Here is a 27,106-nt window from a genome sequence, read left to right on the forward strand (position 1 = left end):
TAGAAGATGAGATGAGACTTCGCTGTTCAACATGGGCAGGTTATTTTTTATATTCACCATTTGTCTGTTTTCTCTATTTTACAATCCATCACCCACTATTTGTGCATGTTTTCTTGGGGGGGAAAAAAAGGTACAACTCGAAAATGTCATGATCATTTATCATTTTAATGTTACATTTGTGATTTACATTTTAAAATTTCTGAATTCTTTTCTTGTACAGTTTATTAAAGTCAACAAAAAACAAGTACAAATGCCACATAAACATTCTGTAATGTACATTTTTAAGGGAGAATGTGAACTGAAAAAGCACAAACGGTTTAATCCGGTATATATCTCTGCAGTTAAAACGATTCGGGAACAGGCGCGCATTAAACAGTTGGAGGAGGGTGACACTAACATGAGGACAGTATATATACATTCATCTTACAGCTTCATGTCTCTCGGAGACATTTTTCTCAGCGATGCTATTCTACGTTTGAATTAATAAGGTGGGGACACTGAGGTCGTGCATTGTGCATGGTACTGTACAGTCGACTGCGTTACATCAAAAAAACCGAGAAGTAGTTTTGGCAGCAGACTTCATAACAGGAAATGAAAAGTTAAAAATATAAGGCAACATTAACTCATTCAGAGGCTTGATACATTTTGAGTTACAGTTCAGAAAAAACGTAGAGCAAACAGCACGAAGGACTTTTGTCTTAGTGAAGATGACATGGAGTTAGAAGACGATGATGTCATAACAGTAAGTCGTCAAATTAAGTCTATTTATATCACAGGCAATGTAAGAAAAGTCAGATAAAGGAATAGCATGTCAATATCTTTTAGGGAGGGTTGTAAATATAACATGGTGATATTAATCTCTAAATATCACAACTCTAATTTACCGTTAAATCAATTATTACGCGTTAAAAAACTTTCTTTTAAATGAACAGAGTTATTGTATCAAATAACACGTGACAAACATTATGAACTCATGATTAGCAGTTAGTCATAATGAGATGTTCTGCGTCATCGCTCCATTACGTGGAAAGTTATACTCGTTTAAAGGGACATTTCATCACACTTTGACAAGCTACAATATTATCCAACAGTTATTACATTATTAGTAGTTACACAGATCATGTTACATCGGCTCAAAAAAAAAGTCTTATAAGCCATCAAAACAGACAGAGACGTCATCAGAACAGAAACGGTCACATTTTAGACACTTGAGAACTAAACTTATGAAATGTGGAAACTGAAGAGAAAAACAAGTCGCCCGTTCATACGTCAAGACTTCCCAAGTTCAGCAAGTGTGATCTGCTCTGCTCAATTGCTGTACAGTATGCATGTAATTTAAGAAGCATCGGTATATTATTATTTTATTGACGTGCGAATTCACGCTTAAATAACCTGACACCATGTTAAAAGACTGAATTTGCAGCGCGTCACTTCGTCAACACGATTAGACAAGGTGGAGTTAGAAAAAACAAACAAAAATTTAGTGGTCACGCAGACGACGAGTCGAAGACAACACATTTAAAACAATACGGACATGAAACTCCATGCTATCACACAGTCTTTAGATCTCTCATTGATGGCTGGACAACGAACTGGTTGTTGACGTCTGACTTGTGTGCAACTTTATCACAAATAGAAGACGTCCATCATGGATTCACCTCTCACCCACTCTCTCAAACACACACACACACACACACGCACACAAACAAACAAACGTGTGCAGACTCCTGGACGCACCCACAGCTGCACGAAGCTAAATCTGTTTATTTGCATAACAGTGACCCAGCTCACAATACGGTGTCTCAAAGATATGGCTAAGCCGAAATGAAAGACGTTTTCATTCACTTTTATAGCAGTAAAAGTAAAAGAGGGGCGGGGATGGGGTTTGATGCATCGAAGGGCAAACTGCTGTAAATATCTGCAATAGAAATAGTCCTCGCTCAAAAGGCGTTTTTTTTTTTTTGTTGTTGTTGTTGTTTTTTGATCTTCCATCTTATTTAAACATGATATAGATACTGTGCTTGGTAGACACACGGTCTACTTCTCGCTGGCCTTGCCTTTAAACTTCACCACCATGACGGTGATGTTGTCGGGGCAGCCGCGGTAGAAGGACTGCAGGACGATGCTCTTGGCGCCGAAGTGGGGCTCGTCCAGCCGCTCCCGGATGAAGCGGACGGCCTCCTCGTTGCTGAAGGTGTCCCACAGGCCGTCCGACGCCAGGATCATGAACTCCGGCTGCAGCTTGTTCAGGTCGAAGGACATGATGTCGGGATCGGGGATGACCACGTTCAGGTTCTTCAGAGGGTAATCGCCCAGAGAACGGGACATGGCCAAGATGCCCTGGACGCGCCACGAGCCGTTGAAACTGATGAAACCACCTGAGGAGGGAAAACAAGTTGGAAAAAGAGGGGACGCGTATTAAGAGAGAAGAGCTGTATTATGTGAGGCAACTGGCAGCGCCTCTTCATTTCTTTATCAACTATGAATCTACCAATGTTCACATCAAGGAGCAAATGACACTATGCATCAGTGCCACTGACAGGCCTCACAGAACAAACTGTTTGTGTTGGACACTTTTCAATTCATGTCACATCCTGAAAGTACAGCTGTGTCTCCTTTGTGGCTTGAACAGATTTGCAAGCAGGGAATTGGAACTGGAAATGACCGGGATACGACAGAGACTCCCATACTAGGTCGGGATGCCTTCCCAGTTCCCAGTGAGGGAGGGCCATGATCGGAACTTTATTAAAAATCGAGGTTGAGAGTTCAGGCCTGAAAAAGTCCCATTATGTGTAACTTTCCATTATTAAATGAACTGTCATCAGAACAAGAAGAGGATGACGACATGACGTGCGTGTCTTTGGTTAACTGCATTAATATAAATGCCGGGTTAATGTTATGACTTCACTTCCAAATAAAAAACACTGTCCTGTGAGTTGTGACTCACTTGTGACAGAAGCTACGGATAGTATTTCCAGATTTCCAGCTGCTTTTCCATCTCCACAGTTTTTAAATTGATCAACAAAAAATTGGTGAAGTTAATTGAGGAGGTTTTTTTTTTGTTTGTTTAACGGAATTAATTATTACCAAGCAAATCTTCCACTTTGTCTTTTTGGATTTCTTTCAATAGATTTGCCTCAAGTGCCGTGATTTGACTGTTTAATTGATTGCGTCAGCCTGTAACTATAGCTACCGTTTCATACTGTGAGTTTCATGTCTGTGAAAGCCTGTGATTGAAAGGTTGAATTCTGAAGTGTGAGTTCTTCTTTTGGTGCAAAGAAAAGGATTTAGTTTAGAATCAGAAAGGTTTCAAGCAGATCTGGTTTCCCTAATTAATATGTAAATCCCATTCAATCAGCAGCTCCACCTGGAGGAACCTGCGGCGTAGGTGAGTAAGTTTCAGTCGTTTACTGTTGTTGAGGCTTTGTGTTGAAAGGGATGATCAATCACCTCAATAATAGGATAACACAACCCCATGAGAGAGGGCTATTTCATTAGCATGATGAAATACTTCTGAATGAAGCCTTAGGTGTCCTGCACACCTAAGGTCATTAAAACAGTAGGAAATCTCGGCATCTGTAAAATCAGAACTGCACAAATAAATACAAAGAAACTAGCAAACTGCCTCTGTAAACTGTGACTTGTTTTCAGTACCGAATTAAACCATTAGATGGAGGTGGTGAGCTGTCCTGAAGGCGACCACGCTCACTGACTGAGCTGGCAATCTGCCATCAAACTCTCCTCAGCTCACACAGAGTACACAGATAGGATTGAAGGGAGAATTATGCCAACAAATACACCTTAAAACCGTTCACTGTCTGGCTGCATTCGATAACATGCTGCTTCAGAAGCCGATTGTGTTATCAGTCAACGGGGTTTTGATGTCAGGCCGAGACGAGGCGAGATGTGAAAAAGCAGGATAATGGGCCCCGGCTTTGATCATAAGAAGACTTATTTTATGGTTTCATGACAACAATCTGACTTCTAATTTTCTTTAAAGTTTTAACCGAAGCCTCGTTAAGTGTCGAGTTAGTTGAGGAAAAAATTCCACTTGGTGTGTGGACTGCAACTTTTTTTATTTTTAATTTTTTTCTCCTCTCTCACCGGCTTTCTTGATCCTCTTGCGTTCTTTGAGCTGGTAGGGTTTGTGGTCATGGGATAGGGGAATGGCGTTGCCGTCTTTATCGCAAAGCACTCCGCGCGAGTCCCCAACGTTAGCCACCGTTAGCTCTTTATCAGACAGCAGCGCCACCAGACATGTAGTGCCTGAAAACAGAGAGAGGGGAAAGGGGACGTGGTGGAGAAAGGAAGGTGGGGTGGAATAAAAGTTAGCAGAGGAGGAAGTATATATTATATCAAGATATTTCTCTTAGAACATACAGTCAAACTTTTGTTGTAGTGGAAATATTTGTGGATCACCAGAGACCTTGTGATTCATCCTCAGGGGCCACGCAGTGCATCAATGTGCGTTGCGGAGATATTTTCGTCCAAGTTAAAACAACACTGGGACCTATAGGGAGTGCTAATATGGCTAAAAAAACTCCCACTCAGCTAGTTTTACTAAAAAAATATGCACTTTATTTTCCCATATATCGAAATCTTAAATCATGGCAAGAATCATTAGAAACTTCTGCTCTTCCAAAACACACACACACAACCATGTGCATAAAGTGAATCGCTGAAGTCATATGCAAACAATGAAAAAAACTCTTTGAAGTAACTTTTCCTCCTTGTACCTCTTCCCAATTTCTTTTTTTTTATTATTATTATTTTTTTTATTTCTTCTTCTCCTTCCTCTCTTTGTTCAGCTTCCCAGCAAGGCAGACCAGAGTACGGACTAAGAACGTGAGGCCCATTGTATGAGATCCAAAGTCCTGTAGAGAAAGAACAGATCTGCCTGTTGGGCCATCTGCTCACCACCGAGTAAAAAGAGAAATGTGGGGGAACAGAGAAGAGGGAAAGAAAGGGAGAGAGGCAAAATAGGGGGTCTTACCAGGCAGGCCTGGACCACCCACCCAGACAGACAGACAGACAGACAGACAGACAGAGATAAGACAGAGATGAGAGAGGGGGAAACGATGGGAAAATGGGACATAAAATACAGTAGAGCAGAGCCACACCCGGGATTATGATGTAAAACCTGCCTCAGGATGTAGAGGAAAAATAAAACAAAGCAGCTTAAGCGTGACAATATGCATGACCTACTAACTTTTTAGCCTCCCCTTTAAAGTTTCACATCTCGGTGTGAGGTTGAATGAGTCGCTCACTGTTTATGTTCTTTGCGTTGAGCTCAACGATTTAAGTGAGGCGCTTGTATTCAGTTGAGTTAATCCGTCCTGTGAAGTTCTCTCACATTGAAGAAAAGAAGCGGCTCATTTTATTTATGTGACTTATTCCCATTTAGTTGTGCGTGAGAAAAATGTGGCGACTTAGGAGGAAGGAGAGAGAGCCTGTAAGTATGACAAAGAACACCAGCTGGATGTAAAGATGAATTAAGGGAATATTGATGCCACTTAATTGTAAATGACTATCTAAGTCTTTTACACAGTTTGCAAAAAAAAAAAAAAAAATCTATTTCTATTACTCTCCCCGCTGTATTTAGCCTGAATCCTGCTCTCGGAGCCTATAGCTGCCGCTGCACTGTGCCATGCTGTCCAGCTAATTATCCTTATCTGGTTCCCATGGTGATAAGAGATAATGGACTGAGGTGCCTCTCTAGCACACCCTTCCCCAATTAGCCCAGCCATGCCAAGCACACATTCAGCATTCCCCATTAAAATGGCAACGTGGCCCACATGCACCCCGTGCTCATGCTAATTATTGGCTTAGCTCGTCCAGGCACATTTTCAAAACTCCAATAAGATTAACATCTCATCCCCGGCTAGTCCCCCCACTCCAATTTGTGTGAATCCATTAATTCACTCTCTCAGACTGGAGCTCTGACAGACTCTGGGTTTTGTTTTTTGGTTTTTTTTGTTTTTTTGCTGCAAGACACATCTGGACAGCGTACGTGTCGGCACAGCACCAGGACACTTACCATGGATTTGTGTTCTTAACCACGCTGCTTGGCATTTAGGTGAGAAATGTGAGGTCAGGACTGCCACCACCCTGCTCATTGTCTCTTTTAAAGCCTTTCTAAAAACACTACCTGCCCATTAGTCCACCCACAGCTATTTTTCCCCAGGGAGCTGCCATCCTGTCTTACCTGCCCTCCATTTATTTGCACTGTTAACGTTTATAGCAAGGCTATTTTAGTGAGTGCATCAATTTGAACTGCCTTATTAACAACACTGAATATTATGTCACTATGAAGCTTTTTACTATATCTGCTTTCCATAATGTATATATATTTTATTTTATATTAATACACTGGGTTATCTTCAAACTCTTTGGAGCCCTGTGCAAGATTTGGCTTTAGGTTTGTGTGAGGATTTGAACCACTGTATCATCCCTTCCTTCCTTTTATAATTTGCATGCAGCCAAAATAGAAGGAGAGATGATTATTCGATCATAAATTATAGATACTTTGATTTGACAGGACAATTGATTTAATTAGCGATTCTAATTATGTAAGACCGCTGTGGCAACTGAAAAAAAAAAATCAATCCCGTGGGTGAGGAAGTGGTTTTAAAGAGCACTCTCCCGACTTAGCACCACACTCCTATTACACTGTGGGTGTCATGTGTCAAAAAGGATCAAAATCTATACTGTCAAATGTAAAATCCTTTTCAAAAAATGTGGGTAGGTAGATCGATGCAGCCGCTGTTAAATCTTAATTAACCCTTTAAGACCTGAACATCCGCCTGCGCATACAAAAAGAAGCTTGTCGTATTTCAATTACCGTAAATCACAGATGGACAAAACTGGGAAGTTGCGCTTTCTGCCGTTACGGTAATTATGACGCACCACAGCAGGTTGAGGAGCGAGCGACGCAAGGCCGGGGAGACCCAGGGAGAGAAAGCTGTCTGGGGGAATTTGCTGGGAAAAAGTGAAGTTAGTTACACCCTTAAGATGTCAGGCAAAAGCACAACTTCCAGCCACACTCTGAATTTTGCCAATAGAGTTACGGTAATTCAAATACCGCGTGCTTTAACGCATCACCAGCGATACGTCCGGGCTGTGAAGGGCTAAATACAATATATCGGAGGGAAAAATAATTAAAGTCAAAATTCAGTGCCTGCATTACCCACAATGCAAATCAACAAGCCAACACTTTCAGGAGATTTAAGTGTGTTGTGCTCCCAGCAACACAAATGTAGCCTCAAGCCGTTGACCTCAAGCAGAGATAATGAGGGACCTGCATAGATTTGGTAAACTCACTCCTTTCTCGCTCCACAGTCTCAGATTTATTCATTTTCTTACGTGTAGTCTTCTGTCCCGTCCTACGCTGCCATAACTGACACTGAACAAACACTAGAGGCAATTTATCAAACTTGGAGTAGCTCCCTCTGGAGCCATGAATAACTTTATACAACTTTAAAGTTGGCTGAGTTAACCTTTAATATAATCAATCTCTAGATTTTTCTTCCTCCTCACACGTTCAACAAGGTACAAAAAAATCGATAAACACAAAAAATCAATAAAAAGCTTTGTGCCTCGAGGCCTTACACACTTTAACAACTTTTACTGAGATTCAGTGCCAATCGTAACTCTTGAAACTTTGACTTTAAACACATCTTTCTGTTTTCTCTTGTTGGTGAATGTATCTAAAGGTCCTGCTTAAAAAAATAAAAAAAACCTGCATGGTGAGTTCAGGAAACTGAGCCACTGGAAATTAAACGTCAGCTTCAAAAAACTGCAACGATGAGCTGAGCGTTATATAAAACAGTAGCTGTCATATCTGTGATGTCAGATCCTGTCATACACGTTTAATCAACATCACGATTGCGCTCCAAGCTGCACACAGCCCAGCACACTTTTATCTACACATTAGCACAGCTTTTAAGCTGCATATTATATTCTTAATCCAGAGGAGCATTTCCATTTCTAAAGAAAGTCTCATAATACTGGGATATGTTCTGATCACATATGCAAGGGATAGTATCAATATAATCAAGTCCATTATTTAATTGACTGCTATCAGCCACATAAAGACTCGTGGACTTTCATTTGTTTATTTTACATCTAAACATCCTTTTCGTATTTGACAACTGTGTATATCAGAAGCCCTGCAACACCTCACTGAAACTTTTCCTTTAAACACAGTGACGCTCAGCATGTGAACAACAGCCAACAAGCACAAGAAACAACAGCCATCAGTTTTAATCAAAGCCACAATAGCTCTAGTATGTCAGCACGTAACGGCTGAAAAAAAAAAGAAAAAAATAAGCTTGATTACAATTGGTCTACATAATTGGGATTTTAAGACTGGAGGGTTTAAACAAACTGATGCAAACATACTTGGTTTAAGCAAACATTTATTTGAAGGGGAAAGGAATGTGTAAAGCTTTCTAAAGAATTCCCACACAAGAAGAAAGAAAAATCCAAACAAATGTCAGCATCACTGGGATCAAAACACTCAAATAAAGGAAACAACTGACGGTGACGGCACTCGGCCAAAAATAATTCGAAATTTAATATAAATGCCTAGCCGAGAAATGCAAAAACAAAATGGCCGCAGCTTTGATGTGAAGATAGTTTACTCAGTGAGAAATATTTCCATCTTTTCTACAGATGTTCAATTTGTAAAATAAATGTGCTGCATTCTGGCAGATCAATCAGTTTGACACTGAAATGATGCCACGTGTAACAGTGTGTCTCTGCATCTGCTGATGCACAAAATAAACCATTACATTCTTGTAGTATGAAGTGCATTTAATTACTGCTTTGTAGAAACATTGCATTCACATGCTCCTAAGATGAATTATGGGAAGTAGTCAGTGTGGTCATGTGCTCCTTAATTGCAACGTAGAAAGAACTTTGGAAGCTCCAAACAAGATGTGTTGTGTTGGGAGACATGTGCATGTTAACATTTAAAAATATCTATATTTGCTATCAGGTTTAGGCCACTGGTGTTTTTAATTACCTTTATTAATCACTCAGTGGAGAAGTCTTTCTCTTGATGCACAAGGCATCTTAACCACCAAGTTAACCTTGTCTTACCACTAGAACACAACTGCCCTGCGTATATAATGTCAAAAAGTGTCCTTTGTTGTGTTTTTTTACTTTTCGAGTCGTTCTGACTTGGGAGGGTGCTCACAGGAACACCCCCAGGTTTTAGGAACCCGTTTTTCGGATTATTCCAACATCACATGAATACACTATTATCTCCATATATCCTTAACCTTTAACATCTTTAACGTAAAACTGATGGAGAGATTAAGAAGGAACCCCCAACCTGCTATATGTGTTATATATGTGCTACTTTGTATATTATTTATGAATATACATCATTATTATTATATTTTTGCATTTAATGTTAAGCTATTCAAGTAATACAAAGGTTCAAATTGCAACAGTAGTGTGGCCATGCAACTACCGTAAACATAAACAAACCTGAAATGTATATGTGTGTGTGTGTGTGTACTGTATATGGCTCTCTGCAGATTGTGGGAACCTGACAGAGTCAGCAGAGTCAGCCTCATGATTGGCTCAGCAGCGATAGGGGCGGGGCCTACTGTGTACAGGAGGCTTAGATTGACAGGTCATTGACAGATTAATCTGCTGTTTGAAAGATAAAGTCTTCTGCCTCCATTTATCTCTTTACTAAAATATGTTGGATTCATGTTAATGTGTATTTAAGGAAATTTAAATTTGTGGGGGAAGATTAAAAAAAATGTAATGTAAATGTCTAATCAACCAAAGATTTTACGACCCCTCCTGCAGCACCACCGCTGACCCCCTAGGGTTTATGGACGTTGAAGACCTATATCCTAAACCTAACCTAAAGCGCATTTAAATTCCTTAAACAGATTTCTTAACAGAGGATGATAGTGCTAAACTATTAGCCTGCTCCCTGTGTTGCTGGTTGACTACTGATTACTGGACCAAATACCACTGTACACGTGTGTGGCTGCAAACACAGCTACGTACAGGTTAGCACAAGCAGAATACCACACTGCATTAAGGGGACCGTTTCCATAATAGACTCTAAGCTCCTGGGCATTGCATCAAAGTCCCATCTCCCTTATCTTTCTTTCAAGCGCTTATGTTTGCTGATAAACAACAGAGGGATGAACGAACAGGGGGATAAATCTGATACGCCGTTGTCCTGGGGACAGGCCGCTGAATTGAGAGTGTTTCTCTCTATTCTCCCTCACTCTCCCGTCCCGGCCAGCTTAATTTAGACCCCGATTACTACAGAAAGCAGGGAGCTGTGCCCCTAAACGATGAGATTGTTCAATCCGATACAGGGACAAGAATGCACAACAATTACCCGATCAGCACATCCCCTCCTGAGACGCTGACAAGAAAGACAGAACAAATACTGCAGCAAATTCAATCCCTGAATGTCTAATGCTTGGGCTAGACGACGACACTAGAGCTTTTTTTTTAATTTTTTTATTGTTGTCAGGATTGACTGGGCATAAGCTCTGTGTCGATACATCTTGCCGTGGTCCAAAAGAAGGATTGGGGAAATATAGTGGGAAAAGAAAAAGATAAGGAAAGATTGGGAGAGTAAAGTGTCTCAGGAGCCTGCACGCAACAAGTAATGAAACTTAAGGACAGTAGAAGGCGGAGGGATCAGGGGAAGAGATTTACTTGGTGGCCGTTCTGAGAGCAACACATATCAGAAAGTGGATGCTTATCTGCAAGCTGGGCAGACAGCAAAGGAGAGGAGGACAGGGTCAGAAGAGGATGTGACAAAAGGTAATGCCACCGTAGCACATTAGCAAGGCAACAATCAGCCATCACCTCCAGGCTGGGCGCTGGGAGTCTGCAGATTTTAATTCCCCTCTTTAACAATCAGTATCATATGACCGATTAGTCTCAAGAGGATGCGAGTCCTTCTCAATAGGTCTTTTATACCAGCAACCACCGTCTCACTTTTATGCGAGTCACATGCTAGCTGTTGATGCATTTCATTTCTTAAGATGAACTATAGTGTTTTACAGCTCTGGTCTAATTTTCCATCCATTTTCGCAATCATTTCTGCCACGATAACAATGGACCGACCAGAGTATAAGCTGAGATCTGAGAACACGGAAATATGAAGATGTTTTTTTCCGAAACATTCAGAAGGGCCGGACAAACCAAACCGACATTAAAGAACTACTGGCAACAAATGTCCACTGTGAGGTATGCTGGACCAAAAGGTTACACTTGAACACACCGCAAAGACTACAGCCAACATCCAGTTGGCACATACGATCAGAGCTAATGTGAAAGGGAATAACTTTTTAAAATGATGGCATTAGTCTGTCATTAAATAGGGGAAAAACCAGAAGAGCTACAGCTAGCTGGGAGGCTAGCAAGCTAGGAAGAGTCACACACTTTCTCTCAGAACTGGCCTCTCCTGACTCACGTTAATCAGCTGGTTTACAGTTTGTTTTTCTAGATCATAGGTCTTCCCCTAGGGGGTCCGCGGGGTTACTGCATGTATATTTTTCATACATGATTTTAAATTTTTGTTTAAATGCACATTAACATGAATCCAACATATTTTAGTTTAGAGGTTATGTTTCAGTAAATGCTTCTCTCATTCAGCGATAGAGGAGCTGTCTCAAAAGCACCGTTTCACACAGGAGCGCCACACTAGCCAAGACCCGCCAACCTAAGCCTCCTGTAGGACCCGCCCCCATCGCTGCTGAGTCAATCACAAGGCCGCATATTGTACGCTGATTCTGTCAGGTTCCCCGCAATTGGCCAAGAGCCTATTCAGTCCCCAGGTGAAATGCAGCTGCACGCTGCAATGTTAGCATAAGAGAAGCTAACAGTGTAGCTCGCTCCCATCAGCCAACTACTGAGGCCAGAATGACTTGGTGACTCACTGTCCCTACTACATTTAGCTATGTTTAAAGGTAAACGTATGTACGTTTATGGCAGTTGCAAATTGAAATTTGAACCTGTGTATTATTTGAATAGCTTAACATTGAATTCAAAATGATTATAATAATAGTGTATATGTATATATGGCCGAGTTTAATATAGAACACGCATAGTAGGTCCCTATTTAATCTCCATCAGTTTATGGGTCCTTGGCCTGAAAACATTGAAGACCCCTGTTCTAGATGATCATTTTGTTGCGAAAATATCCAAAAAAAACAAGAATGCACGTTTCATTCACGGCTCCACACTAGTCTAGGAGGCTTGTCCCAAAGTGCGTGGCAATATGTCTACGAAATGAGTCATCCGTGTTCCTATTAGATGAAGGTGTAACTCAAGACAAGCCTCTGCCATGTGTACTTTGGAGTTTGTCATTTTTGTCTTTTTTTGGTTTCTTCTCAGATACTGTTTGCTAAGCTGACTAGCCAATCTGAGTTATCTCTCTGACTTGTTCCGCCGCCAATTTAACAAACAGAACTGGCTAAAAAACCACTGAGCAGGGCCGACACCAGCCAGCGGCCTGTTGTCGACAGTGTGTTAACCGTTGGGTGTTTACAATTAACAATTCAGGTGATAATCTTTGAGAGTTTGTTCAATACCTGTATTACTGCCTGACCAGTTGTGGCCACCTTCCAACATATTTGCAATTAATTTGGTGTGATCATAATCTGCACATCAACCCCAAACTTTGAAGCTAAAAACCAGGCAGTTCAAACGCACAACTCCCCTTTCATTAGTTTTTGTGTTTACTGAAAACCTATTTGCTGCGACTCCTTTTCTCCGGTGTTTACGCACTCAGCTGAAAGGGTTAGTTCAATCAAGGCACTGGAAGGAGAATTGACCTTTCCCACAGGCTTCATTCTTGTGGTTGCTTTTAATCCATGCAATCATTGTGCAATCTATATTTAAACTTACTCACCGTCATGTTCAATAAGCCAATAATGATTCAGTCTCATGTATCAACACTTTTTTTTTTGCCTCCTCTAATATCTCATGCTTTGTACCTAGTAGAAAGTCAAACAGATGATTATGAATGAAGCCTGTGTGAGTGCATAACAGTGTATGATACTGATGTTGGATTGTTGTCATCCTCTTCTGCCAAGATAGTTTTGGATCATCTTTGTCGTCACCCTTTGTATCCAACACTCTCTCTCCCAACCTTTCCTCAGCCCTCGCCTTATAGTGTTTTATCTTCCTTCGACCTGTTGTGATGCTCTCACATTCCTCTCAGCTGTATGTCTCTAAGCAGTAAAATGACCCCCTTGCATACATGCGTACTTCCCTCTGACCCTTCTCCTACCTCTTTCAATCCATCAGCCTCTCTCTGCAACCCTCCAGAGATAATTACTACAAGCCCTGTGAAGATCAACTTGTATTTAAACAGCTGAATAAGCAAGGCCTTGGGCTGACAGTCACTATTCAACCACCGTCAAGGGAAACAGTGGAGTAGAAAATAATGGTATGCGTGCAGCATTATAGAGGGCATTTAAAAGCACTGCTGCAAACAACCCGGAGCCTTCTTTCTATGCCCCGGTAATAAGAAACACTCGTGGCTTGAATCCATCTGTGTGCATTCTGCTTTAGTGGTCCAAGCCAACAGGCTGCGCACACTCATACCTATGTATCATCTGTAATTAATGAAGCAGCGTAGCACCAAGGCAGACAAAGCCACTGTGGGCAATCGCATGCACGAATGCATTATTCATAAAAATGTGTTTTTTAAAGGCAGGTGTGGAACTTAACAAATACACACCTGCTTCGTTGTAATTGGCAGAGAGCTTGTCCAGCATTTCTCTGTCCAGCGTCAGTATCTGCTGCTCCAGGATGGACGGATAGGAGAGGCTGACTCTCTCCTTTTTCTCGTCTTTCTCCTTGTCTTTTTCCCGGTCGCGCTCTTTCTCACGTTCATAGGTCAGTAGCTGCTGGCGCAGAGCCTCTGGCAGGTGGGCCTTAGCAAAGTCAGCAGCAGCCTGATAATGAAGAGCAGAGGGAGACAGATAAAGAATTAGATGGTGGCAGCAGGAGAAGGAAAAAAAATAAATAAAATAATCGTTTGGTCAAAAACTCGGTTCGAGACGTGACACAGGACATTCGGACGTGTTCCACATGTAGTAACGATATTCACGTAACACATATGTCTATAAAATCCTCGCATAGGAAATTCATTCATTCATAATCTTAATGAGAGCCAGATAAGCTTAGCATTAAGCAATCAAGAAAATCTAGTCTTGCTCTTTCCAAACGTAAACACAAATCTGCCAAACAGGGCCTCTTAAGGTCACAAAGGAGCATGTTGTATACCGTTCCCGAAGCCGAGAATGTAATGTGAAAATGTCATGCGGCGGACCTGTGGGCTGATATGTGCTGAAACTATTTCTTGACTGGGCCAGCAGCTCCCCGGAGTCTTGTTATCACCTTGAGGTTGCCAGGCAGCCGGCAGCCAGAAAGTGAACAGGCTTATCTCCCGGAATATTCCCCGAATAAAAACTTATATTTTTTGACAAAGAATAATAATTACAGTAACTATACATATGCGCGCACACACAGTACTTGGCAGCAAGCTACAGAAGCAGCAACCTGCTTGTCCTTTCTGCCTCGCTGAAGCTGATAAATCACAGATTACACGGAGATAAAGGAAGGAAACGTGCATTGGAAATCAAACGCGCTCAAGCTCACGCTGTGGGACAGAGAGAAACTCGATCCTTACCTATTTAACTGTAGTACAACACAGACCTGAAATTGCTAAAATTTTCTTGTGAATAACCTCAATTCAAAGCCCTTTAAAACCATATTCATTTTATATCTAAAACTTGAATGAATTTTGGTAAACAGCTAAAAAAACGTGTCAGTGTTCAAACTTACATGGACATAAATAAATAAAGTAAAAGTGCATTGCAGACAAACAAACGCGTCCGACCTCACGCCGTGGGACAGAGCTGACCTAGAGAAACTGTATCCTCACCTCTACCCATTTTACTCCGCTGATAACACCAGCTAAACATTTTTTTTTTTCCACGCATTCCCGCTGCTGGTTCAGAGAAAATAATGCCCGCCTCCCCAGCTTTCAGGGCTCACAGAAGACCAGCCAGGCCGAGGTCACCCGGTACAAATGTCAGATAATATACTGCTGACACTTCACTGATCTGCATCGTCCCGGAGTCTTACTTTTCATGTGGTTTTCACTTTGCCGAGAGTCGAACACCTGCAATGATTTAAAAAAAAGAAAAAAAAAGAAAAGAGCAATGGCTTGAGAAAACAGCGAGCCATTCCAAAGGAGACAAAGTTTGCAATTTCCTGGCACTGAGCGTAATGATTTGAGGTCATATGACAGATACCCACAGATGAACTCCATGTCTCAAGTGCTCATACGCTGTCCTCATTTAGAGACGCACTCTCCCGTCTATACCTCCCTCTCCATCTATAGTCTCATTCTGCTCTGGGAAATTGCTTCCAAGGACTCAGATAACCCGCGTCTCCGCCGCGTTTTTCTCTGCACATGAAAACAATCAATCGGCTCCTCTCTTGTTGTATCTTGACGCCGTTGTTGAAACGTTCCACTCCTGTAAATCTGCCCCTATCCTCTGCGGTGAAACCCAAACAATCACAGTGTTTTCTCCTTCATAGTTGTGTACGCCTTTGTCTCCCTCTCATTTCTGACCGCCCCTTCTCTCTGCTTCCACATCCTTTTGTCCTCTCTTTCTCATCTGAGAACAATCACCGTTGACATACTTTCATCTTGCGGTTACCATGCAGGCAGAGGGTCTCACAAACCAGGTTCAAAGGTCACGTATAGAACAGGAAGTCTTTTGTCTGCTTAGCTTGTAGCATGCTAAACGTCCACCACCCAGCTCCTTAACGTAGCACTGGGGTCAGGAGGCGTTTCTCCGGCTACAGTTCCTTTAAACTGTACGACTGCACACGTCAAACCCGAGTCTCGACTATCTGATCAACCGACCCGCCGGCTCATTTAACACCAGCTCAGAGGATGAAAGGAAGGAAGGGGCAGATGAGGGAGGGATTGCAGGGATGAACACTGTAGAACGGAGGGATAAAGGAAAGCAAGGATCAAGGAAAGCAAAACATGTGGGAACAAAATGAAGGATGAGATTTGCAAAAGTGTATAAAGGAGGATTGCTGATTGTTATTGTAGCTGGAAGGCTGAAGGGGAGACAGAGGGGTCAGGAAGTTGAATTCTTTCCTACGCAAAGGAGTGCGGTCGAATGTGAACCGAAGCTGAAGACTGGGCGGAGAGCTGACGAAGACGATGACTTGATACGTTCACGGGGGAACTATGAAAAACTGAGAGAAAAGTCCCAGTGATTTACAATACGCATTGCTTCTGTTAAATGGTGCATTGTTTACACACATGTCATCCACGCTGGTGCATGGCTAAATTTACTTTAGACAACCAAGTGTTGGCAAGCGAAACTGTGTGAAACCAACAGCAGGATGTGAAGTGCAACACCTGTGTGCTCCGGAGGACCGCCCTTTGTGTGTCCTTGTCTACAATCCACAATCTAACCTCATAGTTTATTTTAAATTACAGAATGCTGAATATCTGTTTCTTTTTCAAAGTTTTTCATTTTTAAGTTTTTTTTTTCTGTTTTGTTTTACTACCAGAAGGTCAAACCACATGCTCCAAGATGTTTTCCCACTGATAATCTCTGCTTGTTTAGATCAAACATCACTGTTGGTTCCCTGGCGACCTAATCTGCACTGCATGCAAGACCTTCACGGTTCGATTGCATTGTTGCACGTTCTGCTCATTGCACCAGCTATGAAACTGAAGGCAAAGTGCCAAAAATATCTTGAGAAAAAAGGGGAAAAAAACGAGAGCAATTACGATCAATGGAAAAAAAAAAGTAACTGCATGGCCCATAATTCAATGCAATGGGCTGAAAAGACTGTTATGAACCGAGGGAAACTGCAGTACTGAGTGTTTGAATTATCTACGAGCTAATCTGCGTGGCTCATTTCCCATTACACATAAAGTCTAGCGCAGTGGTATTACACACTAAAGGACAAGTTAGGATACTTAATAATAATAATAATAATAATAATAATCTGGGATTGATCGGACGATGGCAATGAAAGGAAAATCATTTTTCATCTCTTAATGCAAACAATTTCCCTTCTTAATAATGTGTCATTACTTGTTTGGTTCAGCAATCTGAACAAAAGTGAATGCGTAAAGGACTGTTTTCACGCAATTCAGAAACCAAAACATGCATTTTTAGAAACTGGAAATAGTAGATGTTTGTTTGATAACAGAATTAAAGAATCAATTTTCATTATTACTGTAATTTATTCACTAATAATTTAAGATTTTACCAAATAAGGTATGCATATATATATTGTTTTTTGCATTGGAAGAAATTATTACTGTAACTCCAGGTCCAAACACAGGCCTGGCAATGAGTCATGTCAGTGCAGAAGCATCACATTGGGCTCTCCTTCACACCGGACTTCACTTGCAGCACACATGCAAGCACCGAACTGTATGTGCACACAGTCAACACACACACACACACACACACACCTTCCTATCCCAACAGGACCACCTACTCACTTTGCATCATCTACCCTGTTACCCAAACACCCCCCGCTGACGACTAACTGTGAGCCACTCAGACGCTCAGTCCACCAGAAATAGTCAGGCCTTCTAAACATTTCCATCCATCATATCGTAAGTGCCGGCAGAGACGGGAGACGTCATCCAAGCTTTCCCTTTTAGAATCACCCTGAGGGAGTTTCATAAACCAGGTAGAAAAATCTCTTTCTGCGTCTCTGACGGATCAAGCAGGCAGATGGAGGGAGGGAGGAAGAAAAAAGGGGAAGGGAGGGTGAGATGGAGAGACTGGGGAGGGCATAGAAGAAGGCCATTCATTAGCATCACTCAAGCACATCATTAAAGAGAGAAAGAAAGAGAGCTCCTGGTTTAGAGACAGAGCCTGGGATGAGTGACTGAACCATCAAAGCAATGAAATACAGAGAAAGCAGCGGATGCTAGGGAGTCTGGAGAGAAGGCACTTCATGATATTCCCCTTTGCTGTTTTCAGTTTAAAACTGAAATCAAAATTACGAAATAGAAAAGACTGATGCAACTTCCAATTCAAGGACAGCAGGCGATGACTATAAAATGTGTATGTGCTTCGGGTTACATACGCCAGAAAATATTATTTATGCTTTCCATAATTCAACTAAAACAAATGTGTCCACTGCAGATGTGTAACATGACGCTGCAAAGTTCATTCAAGGTCTGTGACGGTTGGCCATTTTCTGGTGTTTGGCTGCTGACGAGCGTTGGCACTAGTCGGAGCGTTGGCTCCGGCTATTCAGCTGATTCAGCATGTTGTAGCATTGTCTTGTTTTACATATTTAACTAACCTTATTCAGATTCACCAACATTTTCACAACTATACAATCATCTAGAATGAATAAACTGTAGATTCTGGCTGCCCAAACTTGCTCTGTTTGATTATTATTTATTGGTGCAATTCCACTCCTGACCAGAGAATATCACTGTGATACATTGATGGTAGGGTGGCGCTGTTGAGCTCCTGCCAGCTCAAATCCTGTGAGGTGAAAAAGACCACCAGCGAGTGAGAGGATGTGGATGTTGGATAGTGGCACACGGTCAAACAAAAATCCCCCTGGATTCATTTTTTGTCCTCCACTGGGAACAATTTGGCCACCCCTGCTGTAGATGAGCTGATCAGCACAATTCAGCTCATTCATCGGTGTGTAGCTCTTCCTAGCGCCCTAGCCTCCCAGCTAATCCCAGCGCTTCCTTTATTTACAGGAGACGTTCCTTCTTTCCAATCAAGCAGCAGAACATTTGGACCAGCTGGCCATTGGCTTTATTCTTTGTGGTGCTTTCAAATGCAATATTTGACTTGAGGGAACTTCAAGTATCTGCAGCTTAACAGAGTATTTAGCATAAAAGCCAAACTTCCTCATCTCGCACTGAGGCTTTGTATTAAAAGGATGCAAGTTGTGAGTGGGATGTGGTGTGGTGTTTGGTAGAATTTTAACTTTTAGATGAGAGGAACAAACATACAAGCAATAGCTCTTAAAGCACCAACACTATTTCAACCCATGATTCATTAAGTCGTGGTTTCGGATCTCCATCAAAAATTCCTTTAAGTGCCCTAGAAAATGCAAATTTAGACATTTACGACTCTGTGACAACTGGAATTAATACTACTACATGGACCTTGTGGTAGGAATGTTTTGTGACTGCCTTTTATGTTTTTTTTTTCTGTGCTATACTTTAAATCCCTCCAACACACTTGGGAGTGGAATAGTAATAGTTGAGGCTGCCAATAAAGTTTTGACCTTGTGAAAAAAACAAAAAGTAGTAACATTAAGGACAAGACCACAACTCAATAGATTTCTCCAGTTGTGTTTTTGCCAGAATGCTAGACCAAACTCACTGCAAGGGGAACACGGCGAGGTGAGGTCCACATAAAAACAGTTAATCGCTTTTAATATTTTGTCATTCAGGAACGAATCAGCAAGCACTTGAGAGAAAAACTATACTACTTTGCACCGAGTATTATGGCTCAATGACTTCCTGTGCAGGCTGAGTCTGGAGCCAGATTGGAACGGTTTTTGTGGCCTTGAAAACACCCCCTTGTGCCCAACACAACAATTTTACCCAGGCTTCCTAAAACTATTTCACTCTTCCAGCCATTAAATCTCACCCAAAACCCACAATAAACATTTTGAGCACAGATGGGCTCAGAAAGCGAGGGACTGAGCGACGGACGGATGGGGCGTGGCGAACTTGAACGCTGCTTTGTCGACAATGTCACTGCTAGAGTTCAAAAAACTTAAAATAAATAAATAAAATAAAGCACTCTGAGCAGCATATTCACATACCTTTCATGTCTCAGAGGGTCAACAGTGAGACGCATGGCTGACAGCGTAAAGAGGACAGAATTGGCTCCAGTAAACTGAAGGAGGATTTCAGGGGGAGGGTTATAAAAGAGGAAAATGCTTCAGTGACTTCAGCGTCTTCACAGAACGAAAGAGTGACATCGACATAAGATGCGGCTTCTTGGCTTAAGACGGTCTTTTTCTGTCCAACTGTTAAAGAATGAGAGGTGTAAAACGTGGGCATGATGTGAACATCTGGTAACCATGGTTACAGCTGCAGATGGGCTCCCACTGTCTCAACATCTGGCCCACCTCTGGCCCAGTCTCATCGGAAGTCCCCTCAAACTTTCATCAATGCGCGGAGGCCTGCTCCTGGGGACGACAGGTCGCGGGGGTTGCTGGCTCGTTCCGTTTCCAGTAAAGCAGATTTTACTGCGAAGGTGACCGCCGGGCAACTCCAAATCTAGCACCCAGCAGACAAATACACGCTCACAAACAGAGACGGCTCCTGGCCATAAAGTGAGGGGGACTATTACGCAACAATTCGCATTCAGGAAGTGAACAGACGCATCTGTCCGCCTCTACACTCAGAATGCAAACATCTTGGAAAAAGACTTTAATGCGTGTCCTTCCAGTAAGAGCCGGGCCCGTAAGAGGAGGTGAAACTTTTATTAACCCTGAACGGTGTATCAGGATAAGGCCTTTGTGGTGGATCTGTAACTTCCTGTGGCCCAACCTGGTAATAATTCTGTCTATGGCCTGGTTACAGGCTCAGAAATAGACTCATGTTTAGTTTACAGAAAAGAGACTCAGTATCATTCATAAAACTCTGTGTTGCCAGAACGTGACTCATAAAACAGTTGAAGCATGCAGAGAAGTCTCGTGTTACAACCTGACTGATACAGGATATGCGCTGATGATAATGATATTTGATCATAAAACAAAACGGGGGGGGAAATGCTTTTAAAAGAGACTTTTGCACGAAATAAGGACACGAGCAAACTGACGAGCCTCTTTGCCTCAGTCTTAAAGGCTGTAATTAACGACATTTGAAAAGCACGCACTGCCTTTCCAAATTTTCTCCAGATATTTCGACCAACTTCAACAGCGGATGGTGTTTGCTTTGCTGTCAAGTCAAATGTTTCAATTTGCAGCCGCTAAATTAAATCAAACATCAGTTCTACCCCGCACCGCCGTCCAAACGGCACCCTGGTGTCAAGAGACTGTGGAATATTAACGCAATTTTCTCGGTTAAAAGCCTTTGGTGAAGTGAAGTGGGCAGGTACCAATTTGAACTAAACTCTCTGATGGGACTGAGGTGACCACAAATTTGAGCCGCTGATGGGGTTGGTTGACATTGTGACACACGCTCCGAGTTCGCCAAATGTTTGCCACAAGGAAACTCTGCCGCCAACGCTCCATCTGGGCTCTGTGAGCATTTTCTTTTCAAATACGGAGCAACGGGAGCCATTTATTTCCTTACACGGACAATACTCGCTGGAAATATTTGGAGTCATCCACTAGCACCTCGCTGCAAGCTACAAAACCATGGCCACTAAGCGAGGACAAGGCTTTGTTGTTTAGTTTAACTGGAGGTGATTTTACAATTTGGACCAGTTTGTCCGTCAGTCGTCTATAAAGCGCTCGCTCTTTTAGGTCGCAGTTTGACTGAGTGGCGATAGGACTGGAATGAATTCAAGTTAATCAACAGTTCAACAGACAGAGAGCAGCCTGGTTTGATTTCAGCGTAGAACCTTTGCTGCATGTCATATTCTCTCGTCTCTTTGTCTGCCAGCTCTCCTCTGTCCATATGCCACTCCACTGCTGTGCTGTAAAACGAATGACCTAGCCACACGGCGAGAAAAAAAAAACATTTCACAAACAAATGAAAACATTATCACAAAATTAAAGGCAACACGCCTACTGTCAGATTACCTTGATCAAGGACGGCGCTTCCTCTGAATTACCTTAAAGCATCTCTTCTCCGTCAATGTATCAGCTCGGAAAAGATGCTCACACTTCTCCAGCATCCTTTAACTCACACTACGCACTGCACAAACACACAAACAGCTGCCACAGTGTAAATGTAGCATCTATGAAATATAACGGCAGCTGTTAAGCTGTAATTCCTTTTGTAAAAGAGGAGGATCGACATGCATTTGAATTCTAAGCAGCAGTGGCACGAAGTTAAACAAAGGTATAGCCCGGTGTTGTGTGCACATGAGTGTGCGGGTCCCAGTGCCGGCGCGCACATACGTGTGTGTCGCAGGTGGACAGACAGAAGCACTTATTACCTTTGGCCTGCGTGCTCCACGCGTCAAATTCCTGTCACACAGAGTGAACAGGTGGCAATTAGAATAACTCCAACTGAACATAAATCAGCACAGGGGCCATAAACACCAAGGTGAGGGTGTGAAAGTGATGGAAGCGCAAAATGAAATGAGGAGGTGAGAGGAAGGGAGCAGAGGTGATAAAACCATTTTAGGTGTGCATTCAGGTGAGAAGAATGAGCCGAATGACAGAGAAGAAGATGGAGAGCGAAGGAACGAGAATCAGTTCCAGTCTCTCGGAGGTGTGCGACTGATTAAAAAAAAAACGCATTTCATTTTTGCACAGTGTAATGACTTATTGTTTTTGCTAAGCTCAGGGTCCTTTCACTCAACATTAAACTCACGCATATAAAGAACACTGACCACAAGTTAGTTTCATATTAAGCGCGGACAACAACAGAAATAATTGGATCGGTAAAATGAAAGATTGTTTCCGGTAACACTTCAGCTGCGATTGTCAGAAGGTGGTGTCTGTGCTGAAATTTCACCAACTCAATTATCGCAGCAACAAGCACACGTCATCCCACGCCTTTACTATTGCTGCAAAAAAACAAAAGACACCGAATAAATGTTGGCTACAATATTACAGAGAAGACTTCCTGCGAGTCTCTTTTTCAAGGCCTCTTTAGGAAACTCTAGTGTGATTAGTCGCAAGGAGCCACTGCAGAGGTGAGTCTTTTTCTTTTAGGTAGGATTATTGATTGTTTGGTGCAAGCCAAGGCGTTACGGCTCATCTGATGGCATCAGTGCATAGATCTGATTTTTGTGCCGTTGGCGTATCAATCTGATCCGATCAGTCGACTGACAGCAAACTAGCAAAAATAGCTAAAAACAACCCAGTGGCCGAGCAATCAATCCACAAAATAACCAGCAGATTATTTGTTTATGAAAAACAAGATCCTGAGATAAGCAATCAAGTATTATTTTATAATCACTGGGTTGAAACAAACAGTAATCAGTAGTAAGCAATCAATGACTTGATTATCAGGAAGTGAATTAACAAATGATTTATCTCAAGCAAAAAAAAAAAAAAAAAAAGACCAAATACAAGGATTATGAATACTTTGATTTTAGGAAATTGCAGTTGTCGTGACCAAATGAATAATCAGTTTGTGGAGAAAAAAAATCTCCAGATTAACTGATCATTTAAATAATCACTGCTGGTTCCTTCTTGTCATACTGAGAAAACAAAGAAAACTGAAGGCTTGTAAGGCCATTGAAGTTTGGAAACTGTAGATATTTTTTCTTTTTTCTTATTAATTAAATGGTTACTTGATTAGTAGAAAGACATCAGATTTTTCTTTAAATGAAATATTTGTTATCTGCAGACCTATCTAACAAGAACGCACTGAACAAAATAATGGTGGCAATAGATATGGACGTGTGCAGATGTAAATACAGTATACAGTAAACCCTGAGGTTTTAACAATGCCAAGCTACAGCAAAAACATAAAAAAGTTTACTTTAAAGCTCATGATGTTGAGTTACGACAGGAGGAAGGCTTAATTAGTGCACTATTCGCAGTTTTCATAAATGAACAGATGTAAGACTAGAACGATGGCCGTTTCTGTTCAGGACCCGGAGGGTTTGGGTAAGCACTTCTCAGATATCTATCAGCTCACAGATGTCCTTGTGTGCTGAGGACAGAAGCAGTGCCATTAAAAGTTTGTGGGGGGGGGGGGAGTGTATACAATAATAAGGAGAAGAGAAGAGAAGAGAAGAGAAGAGAAGAGAAGAGAAGAGAAGAGAAGAGAAGAGAAGAGAAGAGAAGAGAAGAGAAGAGAAGAATCAAATATAGATGCTTGGCATCTCTATAGGCCTGTCCTTTGCCATCTATTAGAATTGCATTTGTCCTTCAGACCCCAACACATGCCTCTGGCCTATTTATATAAAACACCTCAGCATGATTTCTGCGTGAGGGGAGTATACTGCTGACATTTACTTGTCTCCCATTTTCCCTATTGCTTCGCAGGAAAGGGGAAACCCCAAGGGAGACTAATCAGCAGCAGTGTTGTTTACATGCAGAGATAAAAAAAAAAAAAAAAAAATCACCCTAGTGTTTTTCCGGTTGTCTCTTTTTGTGGCGGCTGCAGACAAAAACTTTCAATTTTGTTTTGGTTCTTTCAAGATTTCTCTGCAAATGAATTCATGCTTAAGGACCTTTGTAGCGTCTTCTCATGAGGCTGAGAGTTTACAAGTTTACTGCGCAGTGTGTTGATATTACCACACATCATGTCTTCTAATTACTACACTGGAGCAAATGTTCAGTGGTGCACAACTCATTGCGCACACTTCTTCTCTCCTGAATACAGATAACATAATTATCATAATGTGGGTTAGCTTGCAAAGACGTGACTGTTTCAGAGTTAAATGAAAGGTTTAGGCTGTACATTTTATACATATTGTGTCTTTATACAATTGCATATGTTAAGGAAACATCTGATGAGTCTTAAAATCCAAGACATTGTTATGGAAAGTGATTAATAGATCTAGGACCAGGCTGAAGGAGGAAAGGTCAGTGTTTCCCCTACCATTCTGCACCTCCCCTGAAAGTCAAGTTAATTTCTATCAACAAATCACAACGTAAGTCATTTCAGGTAATTTTTTCCCCACATCTGGACCATGTTCTTTTAATAAATATTAAGGTTACTGAACTAATTTAAGTAGAGATATTTAATTTTCTCACACATCTTCGCTTCTCCTCTGCTCTCTGTTTTAAGATTGACGGAGCACCACACCGATGTACACACAAACAAACAGGTGAACACACACCTACAGCCAGAATGCCAGAATAAAGGGAGACTAGCGGGGCTAACGTGGCGGTTACTAAACAGTGGAGAGAGGAGCTAACCCTTGTAGTCAATGAGCTAAGCATGGAGCTAAGTTAGCATGCTGAGGCCTTGTTAACCATGCTGCTGTTATTTAGCTGACAGACTCTTTCAGTGTGTGTATATGTTAGTGTGTATGTGTCATCTGGCTCGTGTTTAGCTCTAGTGGTGTTGTCATTTAGGTTTTAGTCTAGTTTTCTATTTGCCATGTGTGCTACCGTGGAAGGCTAGCCGTTTAGCATGTTGTCTGCTAACTGGTACAGCATTACTGCGTCCTTATGTAAGAATCTCCATTAACATATTTTAATATTTAAATATTTATTTATCCAATGCTTGTGGTTGGAGCTTTTATCAGTTGACCGTATGGACTGATGGAGCTTCAGAAGCTGCTCTACTCTATCGATATGAAGATGAATGGTTACCAAGACTGATGAGTTTGTCAATGAAGTTGATTGGTGTACCTGCCAGATGCCTGTTACTGCTACTTCAGCAGTCTGGGATTTGTAGTATCGATGGTGCGCACGCAAAATACGTGTCAACCAATTCTGATAGATAATACAATACAATTGGCCTTGAGTTTGACATGTGTGCCACAGAGTGACAGGGTTTGACCCAAAAAATAAATAAACAAAGAAACATAAAATATAGCTCAGCAAAAATAAACTGCATCCACCCATTTGACTCAAATTTAAAGGGCGTTTGTGCATTTACACTGAACGCATCAATGTTGATTAATGTGCATTGTTCCAATTCAATAAAATAATAAATAATAACAACTGAAAAGCTGACTTCCTAATACAATTTCAAAGAAACCAATGGAGACGAATTCAGTCCCCATTGAGTGCAATAATTGGAGATTACTTTGAGGCTTCAGGAGTCTGAATTATTAACTGAAGGGGGTGTATCTCATAAACGTTGTGGTGCTCCTCCAGGCAGCATCTGTGGGATTTGCTGTTTAAAACACAGCAACCTTTGAAGATTTTGAAGAAAGTGTAGATTTTGTTCCCCGGATCCCATTTGAGTTGTACCATGAAGAGAATTAACAGGAGCAACAGCAGTATGGGTTTCAAACATACATGTTTTGAGACAGCCACGGAACAAAGCGTGAACTTATCCTTTGTGTCACACACTGTTTTTATTTTGTTATTGATGGCACTGTGTGGAGTGTTTTCAGTCTAGTCGTCTAACAGGACAGCTGGTAGATATTTACCGCAGAATCCAGTTGCTTTTTTTGGATTCTTATTTTTCACAGACTTCATTTCATTTGTGTGCTGGGAATAACCGGCACAACCAAATACAGTGAGGGAGGCTGAGACGCGAAGACAGCGGGCGAAAGTTTCTAAAAACAAGAGCGAGTGTTATTCTCCCTCTTTTGAATGTGGGGCACAAAAAGCCTAGAGGAGGAGAAGAACTAAGTAAATGTCAGCTACGCCTTTCTGTCTCTCTCTGACACACACACACACATCTTTCTCAGTCGTACACCCTCCCAATCGCTCGTGTACTCCCCAGCTTATAATCTGCCACTGTGCCCACACACAGATCACACACACACAGACACACAAAACCCTTGGCAAGTGTTCTTATTTGTATTCCTGCTATCTGGAGCCTGCGTTTTCTGGCAGACACTGATATATCAATTGCATAAATATTCATACACTAGTCAGAGTGGCAAGCTTCATCAGCCCCCCTCCCCTCTCTCTCTCTCTCTCTTCTCGCAAGTGCATGATCGCGCACATATACACACAAGTACCACAGTTGCACTGAGGTGATGCATCTCTAAACAATGCTAACCCTCCACATGCACATGCAGGGTGTGAACTGCTGAGAGCTGACACAGCGGGGTCTTTCATTTTGAGCTAATGAACCACACCAGTGTCTGCTTGGCACCCGATGTGTACACACACACACGCACACAAAGACACACACACAGACACACAATTGATGTCTGAGAGGAGGTGCTCCTTCTTCCTCCTGTGATTGAAGCCACTTATCAATCATTTCCTGCCTGATTAATTGGTACAGAGGATCTCCTGCTAGAATAATCACACCTGTCTGAAAGATTTGATCTGATCATCTTCTCCG

The 27,106-nt window shown here is 41.8% G+C and overlaps 1 protein-coding gene across 1 annotated transcript in view; it reads right to left on the reverse strand.

The window, feature by feature from the left end:
• Positions 1–144: 144 nt before the first annotated feature.
• The window catches only part of ppm1lb (protein phosphatase, Mg2+/Mn2+ dependent, 1Lb), a 47,230-nt gene continuing 20,268 nt past the window's right edge, over positions 145–27,106 (reverse strand). Inside the window, exons 2-4 of the mRNA XM_047593864.1 lie at positions 13,739–13,955; positions 4,105–4,266; positions 145–2,378 (exon numbers count right to left, since the gene is read on the reverse strand). Coding sequence (XP_047449820.1) covers positions 2,038–2,378; positions 4,105–4,266; positions 13,739–13,955 — 720 coding nt within the window. The 3' untranslated portion in view covers positions 145–2,037. The remainder of the gene's footprint in view (positions 2,379–4,104; positions 4,267–13,738; positions 13,956–27,106) is intronic.

This window comes from Mugil cephalus, chromosome 9 (genome assembly GCF_022458985.1).
Source record: "Mugil cephalus isolate CIBA_MC_2020 chromosome 9, CIBA_Mcephalus_1.1, whole genome shotgun sequence".
NCBI lineage: Eukaryota > Metazoa > Chordata > Actinopteri > Mugiliformes > Mugilidae > Mugil > Mugil cephalus.